This window comes from Rhipicephalus microplus, unplaced genomic scaffold (genome assembly GCF_043290135.1).
Source record: "Rhipicephalus microplus isolate Deutch F79 unplaced genomic scaffold, USDA_Rmic scaffold_693, whole genome shotgun sequence".
Lineage (NCBI taxonomy): Eukaryota > Metazoa > Arthropoda > Arachnida > Ixodida > Ixodidae > Rhipicephalus > Rhipicephalus microplus.
Window position 1 is genome coordinate 18,864 of NW_027465249.1, and position 15,273 is coordinate 34,136.

Genomic DNA, 15,273 nt, shown 5'->3' on the forward strand with positions numbered 1-15,273 from the left:
TTAGTTGAATGGAGTGGACGTTGCCAGTAGAAGAGTGCTCGCCGTTTATAGAACGGACTGAATGTGAGAGCACACGTCTGTTTTGTCGTGCGCGCAACTGCCACTGAAACGAGACTGAGTAGGCGCACAAGACGGTATTGAATAACGTTCTCTTTGTGTGCGTCTGCAGAAGAGGTGCACACTTCCTTGTGCATCATTGGTTATGCACACAGGTGCGCAACTAAACCCGAAACTCCACAAACATTTTTTCTTTCATTAGGAAGGAATGTTGTAGAATGAAATTGGTACGATCTAGTGGGATCTTTCAGAATGGTCTTGTTGCGAATGCCTGGTGTTACATCATGCTGCATTTTGCCCGTTGTAAAATTTAGTGCTGCTGCATTCTACGCAACTTGCACATAGATCACCACATCGAGCAATTGCTGAAAGCAGCTGCTAAACATAGTCACTTTGTGTTGTTGGAGGTGCTGTGGTCGCGTAGGACATTTACTAATATAGACTTCACGCGGATCACGTACACGAAGGGTGCTTGTTCTGTCTTTAGAGCTAATCCACAACTCGCGCTAGCGTGAAACTGTTTGAAATAACAGCGCAGAAAGGGTTTTCTTTTTTTCTTGCTGGATTCAGCCAAAGTTAGGTAGGGGTACTTGCATTGATGCGTGTGGCATCAGTTTTTTCTATATTCAAATTTGGGGAACTGAGTTTTCTTGCGAGTCTGGCACAACTACAACATAGAGTTGTCTGTACTTCTGTGTAAATAAAGTGAATGATGTAAAGTATGGAAGTAGCAGCAGTGGGTTTATACAACATCACTCGAGCTTTCTTAGTGCCCCCTGGAGCACTTTTAGTATTAGTAGGGACGGACGAATGTCCAAGCTCTTCGAACCAATATTAAAGTACTGCTCGAATTTGCTCCGACACGAACTTGAAGGGGTACTCACAAAATTTCATGGCCGAGATAGCCTGCTGGATTGATTTCTTTTGAACATGCTTATATCATTTGCAAAATATCGGCAGCGAATATACCTTAGGAGGTATTTTACATGAATTTTGAAGTTTGAATTCTGAAGGTATTGACACCATCAAAGGTAACCTTGTACGTCACCCCACGCCCTTTTTGGTTTTTCGTCCAATAAATTCAGTTGTTAGATGCGCTTTGTGTTAGCCCAGTTTTTGTCATCCTTAACTTTGTAGCGTGGCCTTTACCTACAAAGGTGACCCCCCTGCTTCCTTCACGTCACAATACTGCAGTCAATAAAACAATTTGTGATGATGTCATAGCTGCCATTCGTCTTTTGCCGGGGTTTTTTCCAGCAGTGGCTCGAGAGTCTGTGGCTGCAGCGCAAGCGTTTAAAGCTTTGTTTCATGACACTCCTGACCTGTTTCCTGTTCAGAAGAACTTCTCGATGCGGGGCAGGGTGAAAGTGCGTCACAGTACTGTGTGCTGACGTGGTTGAAAGCTGCACCCGCTAGGTGGTGATTGATAGTTACACCCAGCGGCTTGTATTTGAAGCTCTCTCGTACAGAAACTGGTTGGTAATAAGGAGCTTGTAAGTATCTGTCGCACTGCAGCAAACGATGTGCGTGTTGTGACAAACAGGCCATCGGCAACACATTGCAGCAAAAAAACAGCAGGTCGAAATTTTTGTGTCAGTACCCGCTTTCAAAAGGTACTGACACCAATATCTGGAGGTGTGTTGACACTGCCATACAAATCTCTCGTGTGTGTGTGTGTGTGTGCGTGCGTGCATGTGTGTGCATGTGTGTAGGCAGCCCTGAGCAAGTGTGAGGGCTCAGCAATGCTGGCAAGAAATTATGGGAAATATCCCGCATGGGATGCGAAACAGCAGCAGTCCGCACGGCGTGGACGTGGATGCTGGAAGAATGGTTCGAGGTAAAGCTCAGTGTAGCATTTACTCGAGTAAACGTTTATTTGAAACGCAAAGACACAGGAGGGCGGGTTGGGTTTTGTGTAAGTTTCATAACAGATAAACGAGCTGGAAGTGTTTTCACGCGACATGCGGTCGAGCATTGCGAGCGGTGGAGAGTGTGAAGTGAGAGAGAAGTGTTTTGCGAGCGGGGTGAAGGAGCCGGCAGCTTATGTGATGTGATTCTTATGTGATTATTAAGTGAAAAAAAGATAAAAGTAAGGCCCCGTAACTGTCTCCGAGGGGGAGGACACCTCAACAGTAGCTCACGAGGGATTGGGGGGCAAGGAGTAATTAAAAGGTATAAGAGATAGAAAGAGGGGGAGGAGGAGAGCGTGGCACAGGGACAGTGACATCCAGAAGTAAGGAGAACATAGGAAAGATGGACACGGTCGCAGAAGTCTGAGGACGGGGCACCACTCAGTGAGAGCTCTTGTCGGCGTCAGGAGATGGCGTAGGGCGAGCCAGTCGGCCAGAGCTGCGCTGTCATGGGAGATCACAGGGGCACAACCGGTCCTCGCGCTGTGGCAGACGAGCTGCGGGTGAGGGCGAGAGTGACGTCAGCGCACAACTGCGAAAGAAGCATGCGAGGGCAGCGTGACGTCAACGCGCAGCTGGGGGTGCGTGGCCTACTTGGCACTGCTCAAACACCTGAAGCGGAGGGGAACGCGTTGAGGCGTGTTTGTATGGATGCACGTACATACAGCATTACACACGTGAGTCAGAGAGGTGCTTTGTATCTAATATTTTGATATCAAAGTCAATTTCCCCGAGACGCAGCCTACAAACATTGATACTAGCTTGTAATCAGGCTACAGTACAAATTCTGGTCATTTCTCACAGCAGTGTGGCTAGTTGTGATATCAGGCACCAAAACGTACCAAATGACCGCTTGTGCGCCTTCAAAACATTCAAAATGACCGCTTGTGCGTCACCGACAATGCCGTGGGGGTCATAGAGATGTGACGATACGAGCTCGTACTGTGTTGTGATGTCACAGTGCAGTAGGGGAACCAAAACTAACTTTCAAAAACAGACTAATTACTTTCTCAGGGTTGCACTTATGCTTAGCAGTACATTTCCAAGGCTTTTGAAGGCTTGGTCTATCATTTGATGCAAAAAAAAAGTGGCAATTGAAAGTTTTTGGGTCAGAGAGAGAGAGAGAAAAACTTTATTGTGTCAGTACCTCTTTAAATTATTCAAACTGAACGAATAGGCCTATATTGACCGCGTGTAACTGCTTGAAATGGCGGTTTCACTGCAGCGTGGGGCTGCTATGCTGAGAAACCACCTTTTCAAAAAAAGATTATTGCGCACCGCCTCAAACCCACACTTAAAGGGTAAAGTGTGCAAGTTCTCTCACCTGTTGTTGTTTTTCTTAGTTTAAAAGCGTGTTTAAGGCTATGTGTGCCAAAAGTAGGAAATTTAAAACTTGACGTTTTTTACCGCTTGTAAGTTGGGCCTTATTGCTTGATATACTGCTAATATTGTAATTTCCCTACTCATTGAAAAGAAAAATGCTATTTTTTATATGCGATGCATGCAATTCAAACTATTTGATTCAAAACTAATCGAACTTCAAATTCACTATTCGCCCATCCAAGCTTTTTAGGCATTACAGCTGCCATTGTAAGTGCTGAAGCAGGCGCAAGCAGAAATCAGGCCATGAATTAGTTTATCTGCATCCAATGTGGCTTGCATTCAATTTCCAGTTATAAATGAAGATGCTTTGTGCCATAGAAATTAACAAACATCGTTATCTATAAGGTTTGATAGATTGCACTGGATCGTTAAGAGTCGCTTCGCATTTCGTATAGTCTCCACGAAGAGTTTCGGTAGCGCGCAATTGGCGCCAATCATGGAAGACTTGCTTACAATGACAAAATTTAAGTGCAAAATGCATGATCTTTCTCATTTTGCTGACAAAACTTACTGCGTAGCTTGCACAGCATTACATATTCAAGAGTTCAACGGAGTACCATCTGGCCAGTTAAAAGCATTGTTAAAGAACAGGTCACTGACCAATGTCAAAACAAAACAAAATGGGGTTTTGGGATCAAGTTGATCCCTTGTTCACTATGGAACAACAGCTAAGCAGCAGATTCCTAAGTGGAGTTGAGCACATGACACAAATTTCCGGAGTGCACGTGGTTTAGGGTGCCAGATGATCTACTGAATGTGTTACTTGTTATTGTGTTACTTCCACAGCATTGTAAATAACGTATGAAATAGAATATACGGCTATTAATACTTAGCCGATTGCTACTATGTAGGATGCAGTGCCGAATCCCGTATCTTAATGTGAATATGGCAAGCCAGGTGGTGAAGAAACAAGTGACGAATGAAAAAAAAATTGCAGACAGAAGTTCGGTGCAATGAAGTTCGGTTCTTGATGTGGAAGGGAACATACAAACTGTCAGCCAAGCTCTATTAGGAGTTCATTTAACTGCCACTGAATCATTTTCAGCAAAATAGTATCTGCATGTGGTCATATCACTACGAATCTCTTTAGAGCTTTTCAACAAACATTTTGGTTACCCGACGGCATTTTCTCGTAGCATTTGACTGGTTGCCTTTAAACACTGCTAAAATGCAGTTAAACAGCCGATTGCGTGTAAACAGCACAGGAGCACTTAGTGATAATCAAGTGCTTTCGCCTACGATGGTCGATTTACTGGGAGTGATTGGCGCTCACTCAATCATTCCAGATTGATAAATGATTCCTGGAGGATTATTGCTTCGTGACCATGGATTTATCATTAAAAAAGCAAATGTCTGTGAATATTTCGTAATGAACTTTCCAATGAAACATCAGCACCTGAAAAGTAAGCATGAAATCAATAATTTTAAAGCGTTTTGTACTTGGGCCACACCAGCTCAATGCAAGTTTCGTAAACCTTGCAATGTTAAGTGCATGGCCTGTGCAGTACACAGTGTGTTTCATATTTACGACGAAGAATCACGTAGGCCCCAGAAGTTGTCAAAAATCTGAAGGATCATGGCGATTTATTAGGGGAACATGAAGGGTAGTGCTTCTACTTGTAAATCCTTTCTGTGTGTTTGACGAGAATTGTGTTACTGGCATTGTGCAACAGTACTAATAACATGCACACGAAATCCCTCGTCCCCATGAGTGTTCCTTCAAAAACATCTTCGCACATCCAGGTGAGAGTGGTATGGTAAACAAGTTTTAACTACAGATTTCAGGTTTATTCAAGTACGGATGTTTTCTTTCATGGCCACGGAGGCTTCTCGCCTGGTGCATATTCCCGGCCGTAGAGCTTGCTTTTCCCCCGAAACCTGGTCAGGCTTAGGTTGTCCTCGCGGTCAACGTACCATCCGATGGCACCAGCGACAGTCAACATGGGGATAGCGACGAAGTACTTTGATCTGCGCAACAACGTTGCCAGCAGTGTCATCCTGAAAAGGGAACATTCACCAACTCAGCTCCTTGCCAAACACTGAAACAGAAAGTTTTTTCAGCAAATTAACTCACTGGAAATGCTTGCAGCTCTTTGAGGAAGTACCGTAAAAACCAAAATATAGGTCGACACTATATTTTGGTTAAAAAATAAATAAATTGAAAGAATTTTTTTTAATTGCAAAGTATTGCAAGTGAACCCTTACCTTGACAAGTACGCGACACAACCAGCTGCACTGTGGTGACGTTTCTTTTTATTTCAACACTAATCTTATGTAGTTAAACACCAGAAGGCCACAAAGTTCTGTCACTTAGACTTGTCCCGAACTTGAGTGCGACGTCTGTTTCTCACTAGTTAAGTCTCAGAGTGCATCGTCCCTCCATTCCATCCAATGCGTTGCTGATGCAGCATTTGCGGAAAGACTTCCGCACCATCTCTTCCGGGAGACATTTCCAAGCTGACGACACCCAGCCACAAACTGTTCCAAGCGGTGGACTTCCTAGGCAGCCCCAGCATTGCCCAGCACCCACACATTGTAGAGCTCGCTCAAGCGATCTTTGAAGGGGTTTACTGAGCACTACGTCCAGTGGCTGGAGGATTGATGTTAGTCCCCCAGGGATCACAGCAACCTCTGTCTTGCCATTGGGACAGAGTTCCCTTTACATCAGCCATGAGGGTGGCCTTGAAATGAGTCGACCACCAACATGCTCGGTCGCTGAAAAAGCGCACCCGGGTCGCCGATTCCATTCGAGCATGAGGGGACTCATTCATGAACCCTTTTTCATACACTCTCACAATAACACTCCAAGGAAAGTCTTCTTTTGGTAGCCCCTTTTTCCTGAAAATGATATAAGGCGGGGCAGCTCATTTCGATCAGCTGTACACATGAGCATTGCTGTAAATTGCGAATGCACGCTGCCTGTTGTCGAGAACTTCACTTGCTTGGATCCTTTAGTGGTCGCAGTCCGGTTTAAAGGCATATAGAACAAAATTGGAGTTTCGACGGTGTTGCCAATGTGTCCCATCATGCAGCAATGCTGTCGATGAAGCCCGATGACGAAGCGCTGATTTTCGACTAGCTTGTTATCAAAATCTTTGGGCAGTTTTTGGCACACGGAAGTACGCCAACCCAGCACAAAGCCCTTCCGCTTCATAGATCGGTGCACCCAGGATGGCAAGCCCTTGAATTGTGCCCTCGTGAGCCCAGAGTCGCGTGTTATCTCTATAGCTTTCACGTGGATGCACTCCGCTGTCATGGGCAGCGACCTTGCATGCAGCTCCCTGACGAATTCGGCAAGTAGCATTTTCAGTTCGTGGTGCACTGCAGTCCGTCCACATATGTAGTTTTTTTTTTGGGTTGCTGCAGGATGTGATGCACTGCTACTGGCTCCTCCAGTATAGGACGCTTTTGTCCGATGCACCAAATTCCCATTGTACCGCCAGGTTGCTGTGCGCTTTGGCATACTCGATAAATTTTTTCTTAAATCCTGTCGTAAATTGCCACCGACTACCACTCAAAGAAATAGAAGAAAGAAAACAGCATACTGACAAAGATAATTGAAGCAACCCTGGCATTTCTAGTACACCATAGGCCTTGCCTAGCCTTGCTGTAGTGAACTATCTGGTTCAATATAGCCCTTGCCCAATGACACCGCTGCTGATGCTCACGATGGCAATGGAGGCTTTTGACTTCAGCTGTCCATTGTTGCGAGACTTCCACATTTTTTTCTGCCAATGACCAAAATTCAACCTATGTTCTGGTTTTTACGGTATGTTCCTAAAACGTTCTAGCAAGTCTGCCTACTGGTGTATTACAGGGTTTGCATATAAGGTATTGAAAAAAGTTTAAGCAAAATAAGATTTATTAGAGATATAGCTGCAATGCCTGAAAAGTTCTCAAGGTATAGCCCATAAGCAATGACACACTTTTGCTTATAGCTTTCTCATGCCTCAAAGGCTTACCATTATGTGTTCAGAAGGTCCTAAATAGAACGCTAACGGCAACTATTAAGTCGATGTTTATTGTTGGAATTGCGGTCTAGATACCTCTTAGTGTTACTGTTGTGACAAAGAATTGCTTATTTTGAAATAAAATCCCGTTTTAGTTGTCCGCATTGGGTTCAAATTACTCGCCTCAAGCAGAACCTCTCGCGTCATTGTTGCCATGCACAACGTTGCCCGGCTTTACTGCGCGGCCGCCGACAATAGTAACAGCAGAACGAAAGCAGCGGGAGCCACAGCAGCAACAACGGTCATTGAACAATTTCCTGCCATTGGCTCCAAGATGGCAGATGTGCTTGGTTCAACTGGGCCTTGCTAGATGACACGACCTGTCCAGATTAGCCAGGCGAAAATTGAACCTTTCAACCACTTGGGCCATTCTCCATAGTAACTACCGGCAGTTATTTTATTACAAGCAGCATTTTATCACGTTTCTTGATGCACGGAAGGTATTAAGTGCAGCTGGTTCGATTACTAGTGATTATTGCAAGCTTTAGCTCTGACGTGATCGGGACCATATTGAGAATGTCGTACTGTGGCACATGTGTTCTACATTTCCCTCAATTTCTCGGTAAGTAGGGCACTCATGTTGATAATATTGTCGTTTCAGATGTTGTCATACCTTGAACTTTCAGTCTCATGTAAATTGTGATTTAACTTGAGTGTCCTTTTAAAGAGGTCCTAAACCACCTCAGACATTCTCGTCAAAGATTTCAAGCAAACATGAACATTTTGCTCGGAACGCCTTCACGATCAATGATGCCACACGTGACAGCACCACAAGCCTTGGGTGCGACGCAAATTCACGGAAACAATCCCTTCTCCTCTCCGGGTTTCTCAGCGATGCGCACTACATCAACATGCTGCATCTGTGATGCTAACGGCAATCAATGCTGCAATTGGTTGAACAAGACCCTACGACTTCCGTTTGGCATGCAAGCAGCTGCCCGCGCTTTTTGCTGTTCTTCATATTGTAGCCCACATGTGCGCACTTGCGAATCGGCAACTGTGGCCTCTAACTCAAGTTTCAAGTCAATAGTGTACCAACAGTTGTGCCTAGCGAACTGAATAAAAAACACCGGGCAGCAGAAAAGCATGCAGTTGAGAGATGCACGGTAGCCGGAAGTGGACACTAATTCGATAATTCGAAGAGCGCGTCGGCAATGTCGTATGTCACACGAGATCGGGAGGGGCGCTCGGTGAAGGGCAAGGTAGCTTTGGGAGAGAAGACCAGCCGACGAATGGAGGGTAGCGAAGGAAAGAGTGAAACGAGCGATCTCCGCTTTCTGATTATCAAATCTGTGCAACTGCGCTACTACGGCACCATTTGAAAAATCTTTGCGGCGACGTGTTTGTGATAGACTTGCGAACAACTACAACATGATGCTGTAATTGTCCACAACTAAATTTCATCCTCGGGGTGGTTCTGGGTTCTTTAAGGGTGTACTTACAAGCTTCTTCGAATGTACCTGTGTGGGTACTGTGGTGGTGTAACTTCTTGATAGGATTTCACTTTTGGGAAAACGAAATAGTCTGCTAGTGCAGAGCCCGGGCTGTACGGGGGTTGGGGAATAATTCAGTGCCGTTAGTCATCAGACCAACACAACATCTGAATGTCGAGTCGCTGTCCGATTTGCTAGATTTCGCACTTGCACAGTCGCTCGACACGCGTCCACTAAGACCATGATCGAGCCTGAATTAACTCTCACAAGCTGGTCTCGATGGCCACATCTCCCAACAGGAGCATCCGCAGTGTGAACACGCTACGATGTACAATCAAGTCAGGAAAATGTTGTTCCCTATATTTTTTTGCACAGATCCAGTAGCATCAGCAATACGCTACCAACTTAAGTTACGTTACCAATGTAGTGGTCTAGTTACTTGGTTCAGCACTCTTACGCTCTGCATGATTCGATTTTTGTCTGATAGCACAAGATTCCCCTGCGACAATTTTCAAGCTACTTTTGTGAAATGTGTGATTGTCAGTGGACGAAAGCACGAATTGATGCGAACACAAGCTTTAGGCACAAAGAAAAAGGGCAGTAGGGGTGCTGTTCCTTGCGCCTAAAAGTTTTGTGTATAGAGGCGCTGGCCGCCAGAAAGATGCTTATAAGCAACAAATGATTACCTCATTGATGATACTGTAAAGTGTGTATTATAATTACTATTTGTACAAAATGTACCGTTCTCACGTGAATTCAAATGCACCATTAAATTTTCTAGTATAATTACCGGTATGCGTAACTACTAGAGATAAACACATAATGTGGCAATAAATTTAAGTTGTACAGGTAATGTTGGCTCTATATTATGCGTACGAGTTCAAATTACACCAATATATCTAGAACTGAAGACGAAAATAAAAGTATGTGTGTTACTCGGCCCTAAATTGTCCAGTTCCAATCCGCGAGTACTGTACCTGCGGGCTAAGTTGTTGATTACAGCGAACGGCTGCACACACTGGGTGAAACAACTAACGCAAAAACACCGCAAGCCCTGGAACGTGCACATGTTGTCTTCTGTGTTGATGTGTGTCGTTTCACGCGGTGTGCACAGCCACACGCCTTTATGACAGCATACGACGCTATACTGATGGTGACATGACTGACATAAATTCGTGCCCAACAGTATGAAGTAGTAACACAACAGGGTCGAGTATAGATATCCTGGAGTCTGTATCAATATTCTTTTTTTTAAGTGTTTGCAACACTGCACACACACACACTAACGCAAAAAGTTTTTTTTTTTATAAACCGACCACATACTCCTTTTTACCAGCAGTGACTTAACTGCTGAAACCCTTGGGTCCGCACCTAAACTACGTAACGTTCATTCGCTCCGACTGTACTACGATGCGCATTGTAGGTTTTAGACGCCGATAACATTAGTCTAAATTTTAATGCGCTAAAATAGGGACGGCAGTGCACAAATGTACCAGAAAGAAGAATCAACACGCCACCAAGCCGGAACACACGCGGCGCGCGAGGAACTGCGACGAACACAGGTACGCCGCAAGCTGACGCGCAGCGGGCACATTTAGCGGCTGCGTGGCGAGACACAACACATATTCTCAATTGGGACTCGCATGCGAAATATTCGGGCGCAATTTTCGCAATACCTGCCGCGTACTACGTGCGCGATTACGTGGTAAACCTGATTTTGACCTCCGGTTTAACCTGCACGGCCACCGATGGTAAGACCCACCTGAATCGTTACTGCGTCCTTGCCGCTCACTCGGAGATAGCCTTGCTTTTTTTCCACCGTTGGGTGCGCGAGTAATCGGCGTAAATGAGGTAGCCGCTGATGGTCGGAAACAGGACGGTGGCGGAGTATCGCCTACAAACTTGGAGCACGGGCCTGACTTTGTCCAGCAGGGTAGCACCAGCAGTGACTGCCATACACCAAGCCGCTGAGCTGCTCCTAAAAGCCGCTCCTGAAGGGTAGACGAATAAAATGCAATGAATAACAAGATTGCAGTCGTATTTTTAAAGAAAAACACGCAACGGGATAAAACAACACACCAACCCCGAGTTTCTAAGCCGTGTGCTCTACCTGACCTTCGCTCGAGCTTGTCCGTTCCTGTCTTCCGAATTGGCTTGATTCGACTGTATTGACCTGTGAAACAGACTTTTGGCTATTAGCGTATAATCACTTCGCAAAATTGACGTCTTTAAATCGTCAAAACGCGTTAAAACAACGTAATCAATTTTGTTATTATTGACTAATATACTGAGGAATTCGCAACAATGCCATTGCTTGCTGGTGCCCGGTAACCTGGCGCGGCGCTACCGAAACCGCAACTCGGAAAGGTGGTGATGTTTACGTGAGCAAGAATCTGCGACGAGATCGCCTCGCCCGAACGTGCCCCATGAAGATCGTCACGCGAAATTGACTCGTTCTCCGCACTCGTACGTGCCTTGCTTACATTGGTGTCAGACGAACGGCAAACTTGCGCGTCGGTGTGTGTGCGCCCGCGCCACGCCTTTTTTAATTACTACCGACCACGTGAGAACCATTCGCCTACTCAAAACCAGCGGTGCCGGAAAGCTCCATTTTCGGACGGTTAAAAATGATCATCGGACATTGCGAAAATGGGCACCTGTGCTGCTGTGAGCCGAGCTAGCCCTGTTCGCATAGCCGCCTACGATTCTTAGTGACGTGCGGCTGTGCCCCCGTTAGGGATGGAACGGATATTCCACGAGAAGGTGAGAGCCCGAATTTTGCGTCGGTGAATGATAATTTCTCTCAAACGCGGTCTTTGTTTCTAGTTTCGCCTTCAGTGACTTCCATGTTTAAACGCGTTTACGGGGTTCACTTCGCTGCTAATTTATGCGTCGCCGCTGGATGTAGGAACCGAGTTGTTCTGAATAAAATAGCGATCGAACTAGAAATTAAGGTAGAAACTGTGGCAAAACAACGCGAGGAGACGCCGACGTCTGTGAGTTTCTTGTGCGCCCTTGGCGTTTGTGTTGTTCGTTCACCAAAATAAATGAAACGCTAGCAACAACTTTTCGTTATATAGTCTTTTGAACTATCTGTTGTGCTTGCTGTCAAAACATGTCTCATGCTTCGGAAACCTAGGCTCTTGTTTGGTGAAGCGTCACTTTGGAAACAGACGCACAACGCGAACGTTGGAGTTCACGGCGTTTAAAATAAGACTAATGCTTTTGCAGGATCTAGCTACGATATTCGCGACTTCAATACAATGGTACAGTTGGTATTGCGTTTGTGTGAGTGTGTTAACGCCAATCGACACCGTGGGTGCCAGCTACTCCGTCACCGCGGTGCAGATAGGTTGGACGACCAGAATAACGGGTTTGTTAGGTTGCTTTAGAGATGATAGTGGTATCCGTAGCTCTATAGTTTCTATGGTCATGCAGGTTATAGCGGTATCAGTAGCTCGTGCGTTGCAATCATTGGCTCTGTGTAGTTATCAGCTGTGTGCAATGTTTTCGTTGTTGGATTAAACGCGTGCTTTTGTGACGATAGTTATAGCGCGAGAACAAAACGACGACACAGAGACAAGAAGGACACGAAAGACACGAGCGCTTTCGTGTCCTTCTTGTCTCTGTGTCGTCGTTTTGTTCTCGCGCTATAACTATCGTCATGCCATACCAACTAGCCCAAGCTGCCACACTTCTAAGGTGCTTTCGTGCAGTGACCTGCTTTTGTCTTTTTCTCTCTCTCTTTCTCAAACAGCAAGAAGGCTCGCTGTGTGCCCAGCACTGCCTCAATGGACTGCTTCAGGGCGAGTACTTCACTGCTGTTGACCTGGCAACGATTGCCCAGCAAATTGACGAGCAGGAACGCGAGACCATGGCCGAAGGGGGCCTGAACAGCGACGACTACCAGCGTTTCGTGCATGTGAGTGAGTTACACGTGACCCGACTCGTATGCCAATGAAGACGTGCTGACGCCCGTTTTCCCAATAACAGACTTTACACCACCATGCGAACCTCAGCGTTCTGTGCATGCGCACGAGTTAAAACTTGAGCCAGCTGTCGAAGCGTTACTTATGCTACTTTTCGAATCATGTCACGCCAGTTTTTATTTGTGTCACATCACCATACAAATGTTCGGTCTACACATGCAGCTCGGAGCAAGTGAGAGGCTTAGAAAATGCTGATATTTTATTTTTACGTAAAAGGCTACGGTATAAATTCTGGTGACATCATGCACTAGTGTGGCTACTTGTGACGATGTAATGCACCAATATGTACAAAATATCCACTGGCATGTTGCAACGGAGTAACCAAGGAAACGTCACGTTATCTCTTTCATGAGCATGTGGATCACGTTTACCATATTAAGATGTCAGGGAACAACAATACGGAGACTAGCTTATAAAAAATATGTAATTAATTTTTAACAGCCCATTCGTATTTTACACCACCATGCGAATTACCAGCAAGTTTTCTGGGCTCTTGACAGCTCGGCCTCTGATTAGACACCAACCAACGTGAACTGAAAATTTTCGTTTCATTGACCACTCGAAGTTAAAAGCAAAACTTTTGGGCTGTGTCAACTTTTGAAAATTTTTCATATAAAATTCAAATGGCGTCCTATTAAACTCAGCATCTATTCGCATATGCAATATTTCTTGGATAGTTTATGCACGTCTCCAAATGTCAACCGGTTCCCAAATAAACACCAGAGCCATGCGAGGGCATCATAAAGTAGGAGCTTGCTCTTGTAAACTAGCTCTTCTATCATTCCCGGCTCATTGTGTGACACTGTGCAAAAGGTTCACTTCTCTTCGAACGCAGCAACCATCGGGGAACCTGGACGACAGTGGCTACTTCTCTGTGCAAGTGATTGCCAGCGCACTCAAAGTGTGGGGCCTCGAACTTGTGCCTTACAGCAGCACTGATGCAGTGGCGCAGGCAGCCCAAGCAGATCCTACGTAAGGCTAGTAATTAAGCCTACGGTTGCAGGTTCTTTTCTTTACATATTTTTAGAATATCCACTTCACCAATAATTTTCGAATGTCGTTAATAGCTATACTGGTTGGTTATTCATGTGGGAGACAAAAGGGTTTCACAGAACACGTTTATTGGGGGTGTATGTGGCTAGCTTCAGAGGAGTCGGAATGCCGCTCTGGTAATAGAATAGGGGAGCTATCTGACTCGTACAAAGAGGGTTTCGTAAAAGAAGGGTTATGACACTGCTTGGCGTAGTGGCAATTGCGTCGTGTTACAGTACGGCTTGTGGGCCTCTATGTTCGCGAATTAATCTGTGCCTGAAGGCCTCAAAATAGCTTGGGAACATTTATTGGTGGCTTTATCAGAACATTTTCTCTGTAAACTGCAGCAGCCACTGCCAGCAAAACAAGAACAAGAAGAAATGTATTAGAAACAGATGCATGCTTAGGAATCTCTCAAAGTACTTGATTTGTCAGTGCTCAAAGCTCTAAAAGGGACGTTAAATAGAAAAAACGGTTTGCACATGTATAAGTAAATTGCCCTTCCTGAGTCACAAAAGTGCCACCCTTGCAATGGGCAGGTAGGCTCCGTAGGTCGCAAAAGGCACAAGAAGAAAATAGTGGTGGTGACACCGCCGCAAAAGTTTCTGCATTGATCCGCGTGATGTCCTACTTTCTGAAGGAATCTGCAAGGGCTGTACATCGTAATCGGTTGGCATAAATGAACTACATTTTGTTCTGAGGGAACCAGGAACTTGACCGACAAGTGTCAGGAAAATATTGAGCCAATTTGGCCAGAAAGTAGAAGGCTTTGGAATTTGCGTCATTGCATTGACACCTGTGTGCTGTGACGTACGCTTCAAATTCAGGAATGAAAGTTCAGCGTTCATTTTTCTTCATTCATAATGGTTGGAGAGTTAATGAGGATAGCATTTTTCAACAATAATTCAATAGCATAATCTGATACGGCATTTGAAATTAGTGTCCCTTTAAAGGGGCCCTGCACCACTTTTTGAGCATGGTCAGAAAACGCCGCCGATTCGTTGTAGAGGCTCCCAACAACACGCGATCCAAATATTATAGCACAGCACTTGGCCTGTAATTCACAATAATCAGCTAAAAATTGCCTTCTCTTCGCTCGACAAATCACGGAAGACCCTCAAAAATCACTTTTATATAGCCCATCAATCAACCATTGGCTGATTTGAAAATGGCATGCTCGGTCGTTACAGAGACCACTGCAGGAGTCTGCAACTTGTACACGCGTGCACACACAATCACACTGGAAAAGCCGCACATTCGAAAAAAGTGCTCAAGGTGACGAGGCGCGCGTGATGTGTGTGTGTGTGCGTTTTTTTTTTGCTCCTGCCATCCCTCCCTGCTTAGCTTCCAGCGCGTTCGTCGGGACGAGAGAATGCAATCGCAGTATGCTACAAATCTTGGTAACTCCACTCGCTCTGAACGAATTTTTGAAATGTTTTGCGGCGTTGAATTCATGAGG

At 45.3% G+C, this 15,273-nt stretch overlaps 1 protein-coding gene across 1 annotated transcript; it reads left to right on the forward strand.

Annotated features, from left to right (window-relative positions):
* Positions 1-11,029: 11,029 nt before the first annotated feature.
* Positions 11,030-15,207, forward strand: LOC142795475 (ataxin-3-like). The gene is made up of 3 exons (XM_075886063.1): positions 11,030-11,556; positions 12,551-12,715; positions 13,618-15,207. The coding sequence occupies exons 1-3, from the start codon at positions 11,533-11,535 to the stop codon at positions 13,756-13,758; spliced, it is 330 nt and encodes a 109-aa protein (XP_075742178.1). The 5' UTR covers positions 11,030-11,532; the 3' UTR covers positions 13,759-15,207.
* The last annotated feature ends 66 nt before the right edge of the window (positions 15,208-15,273 follow it).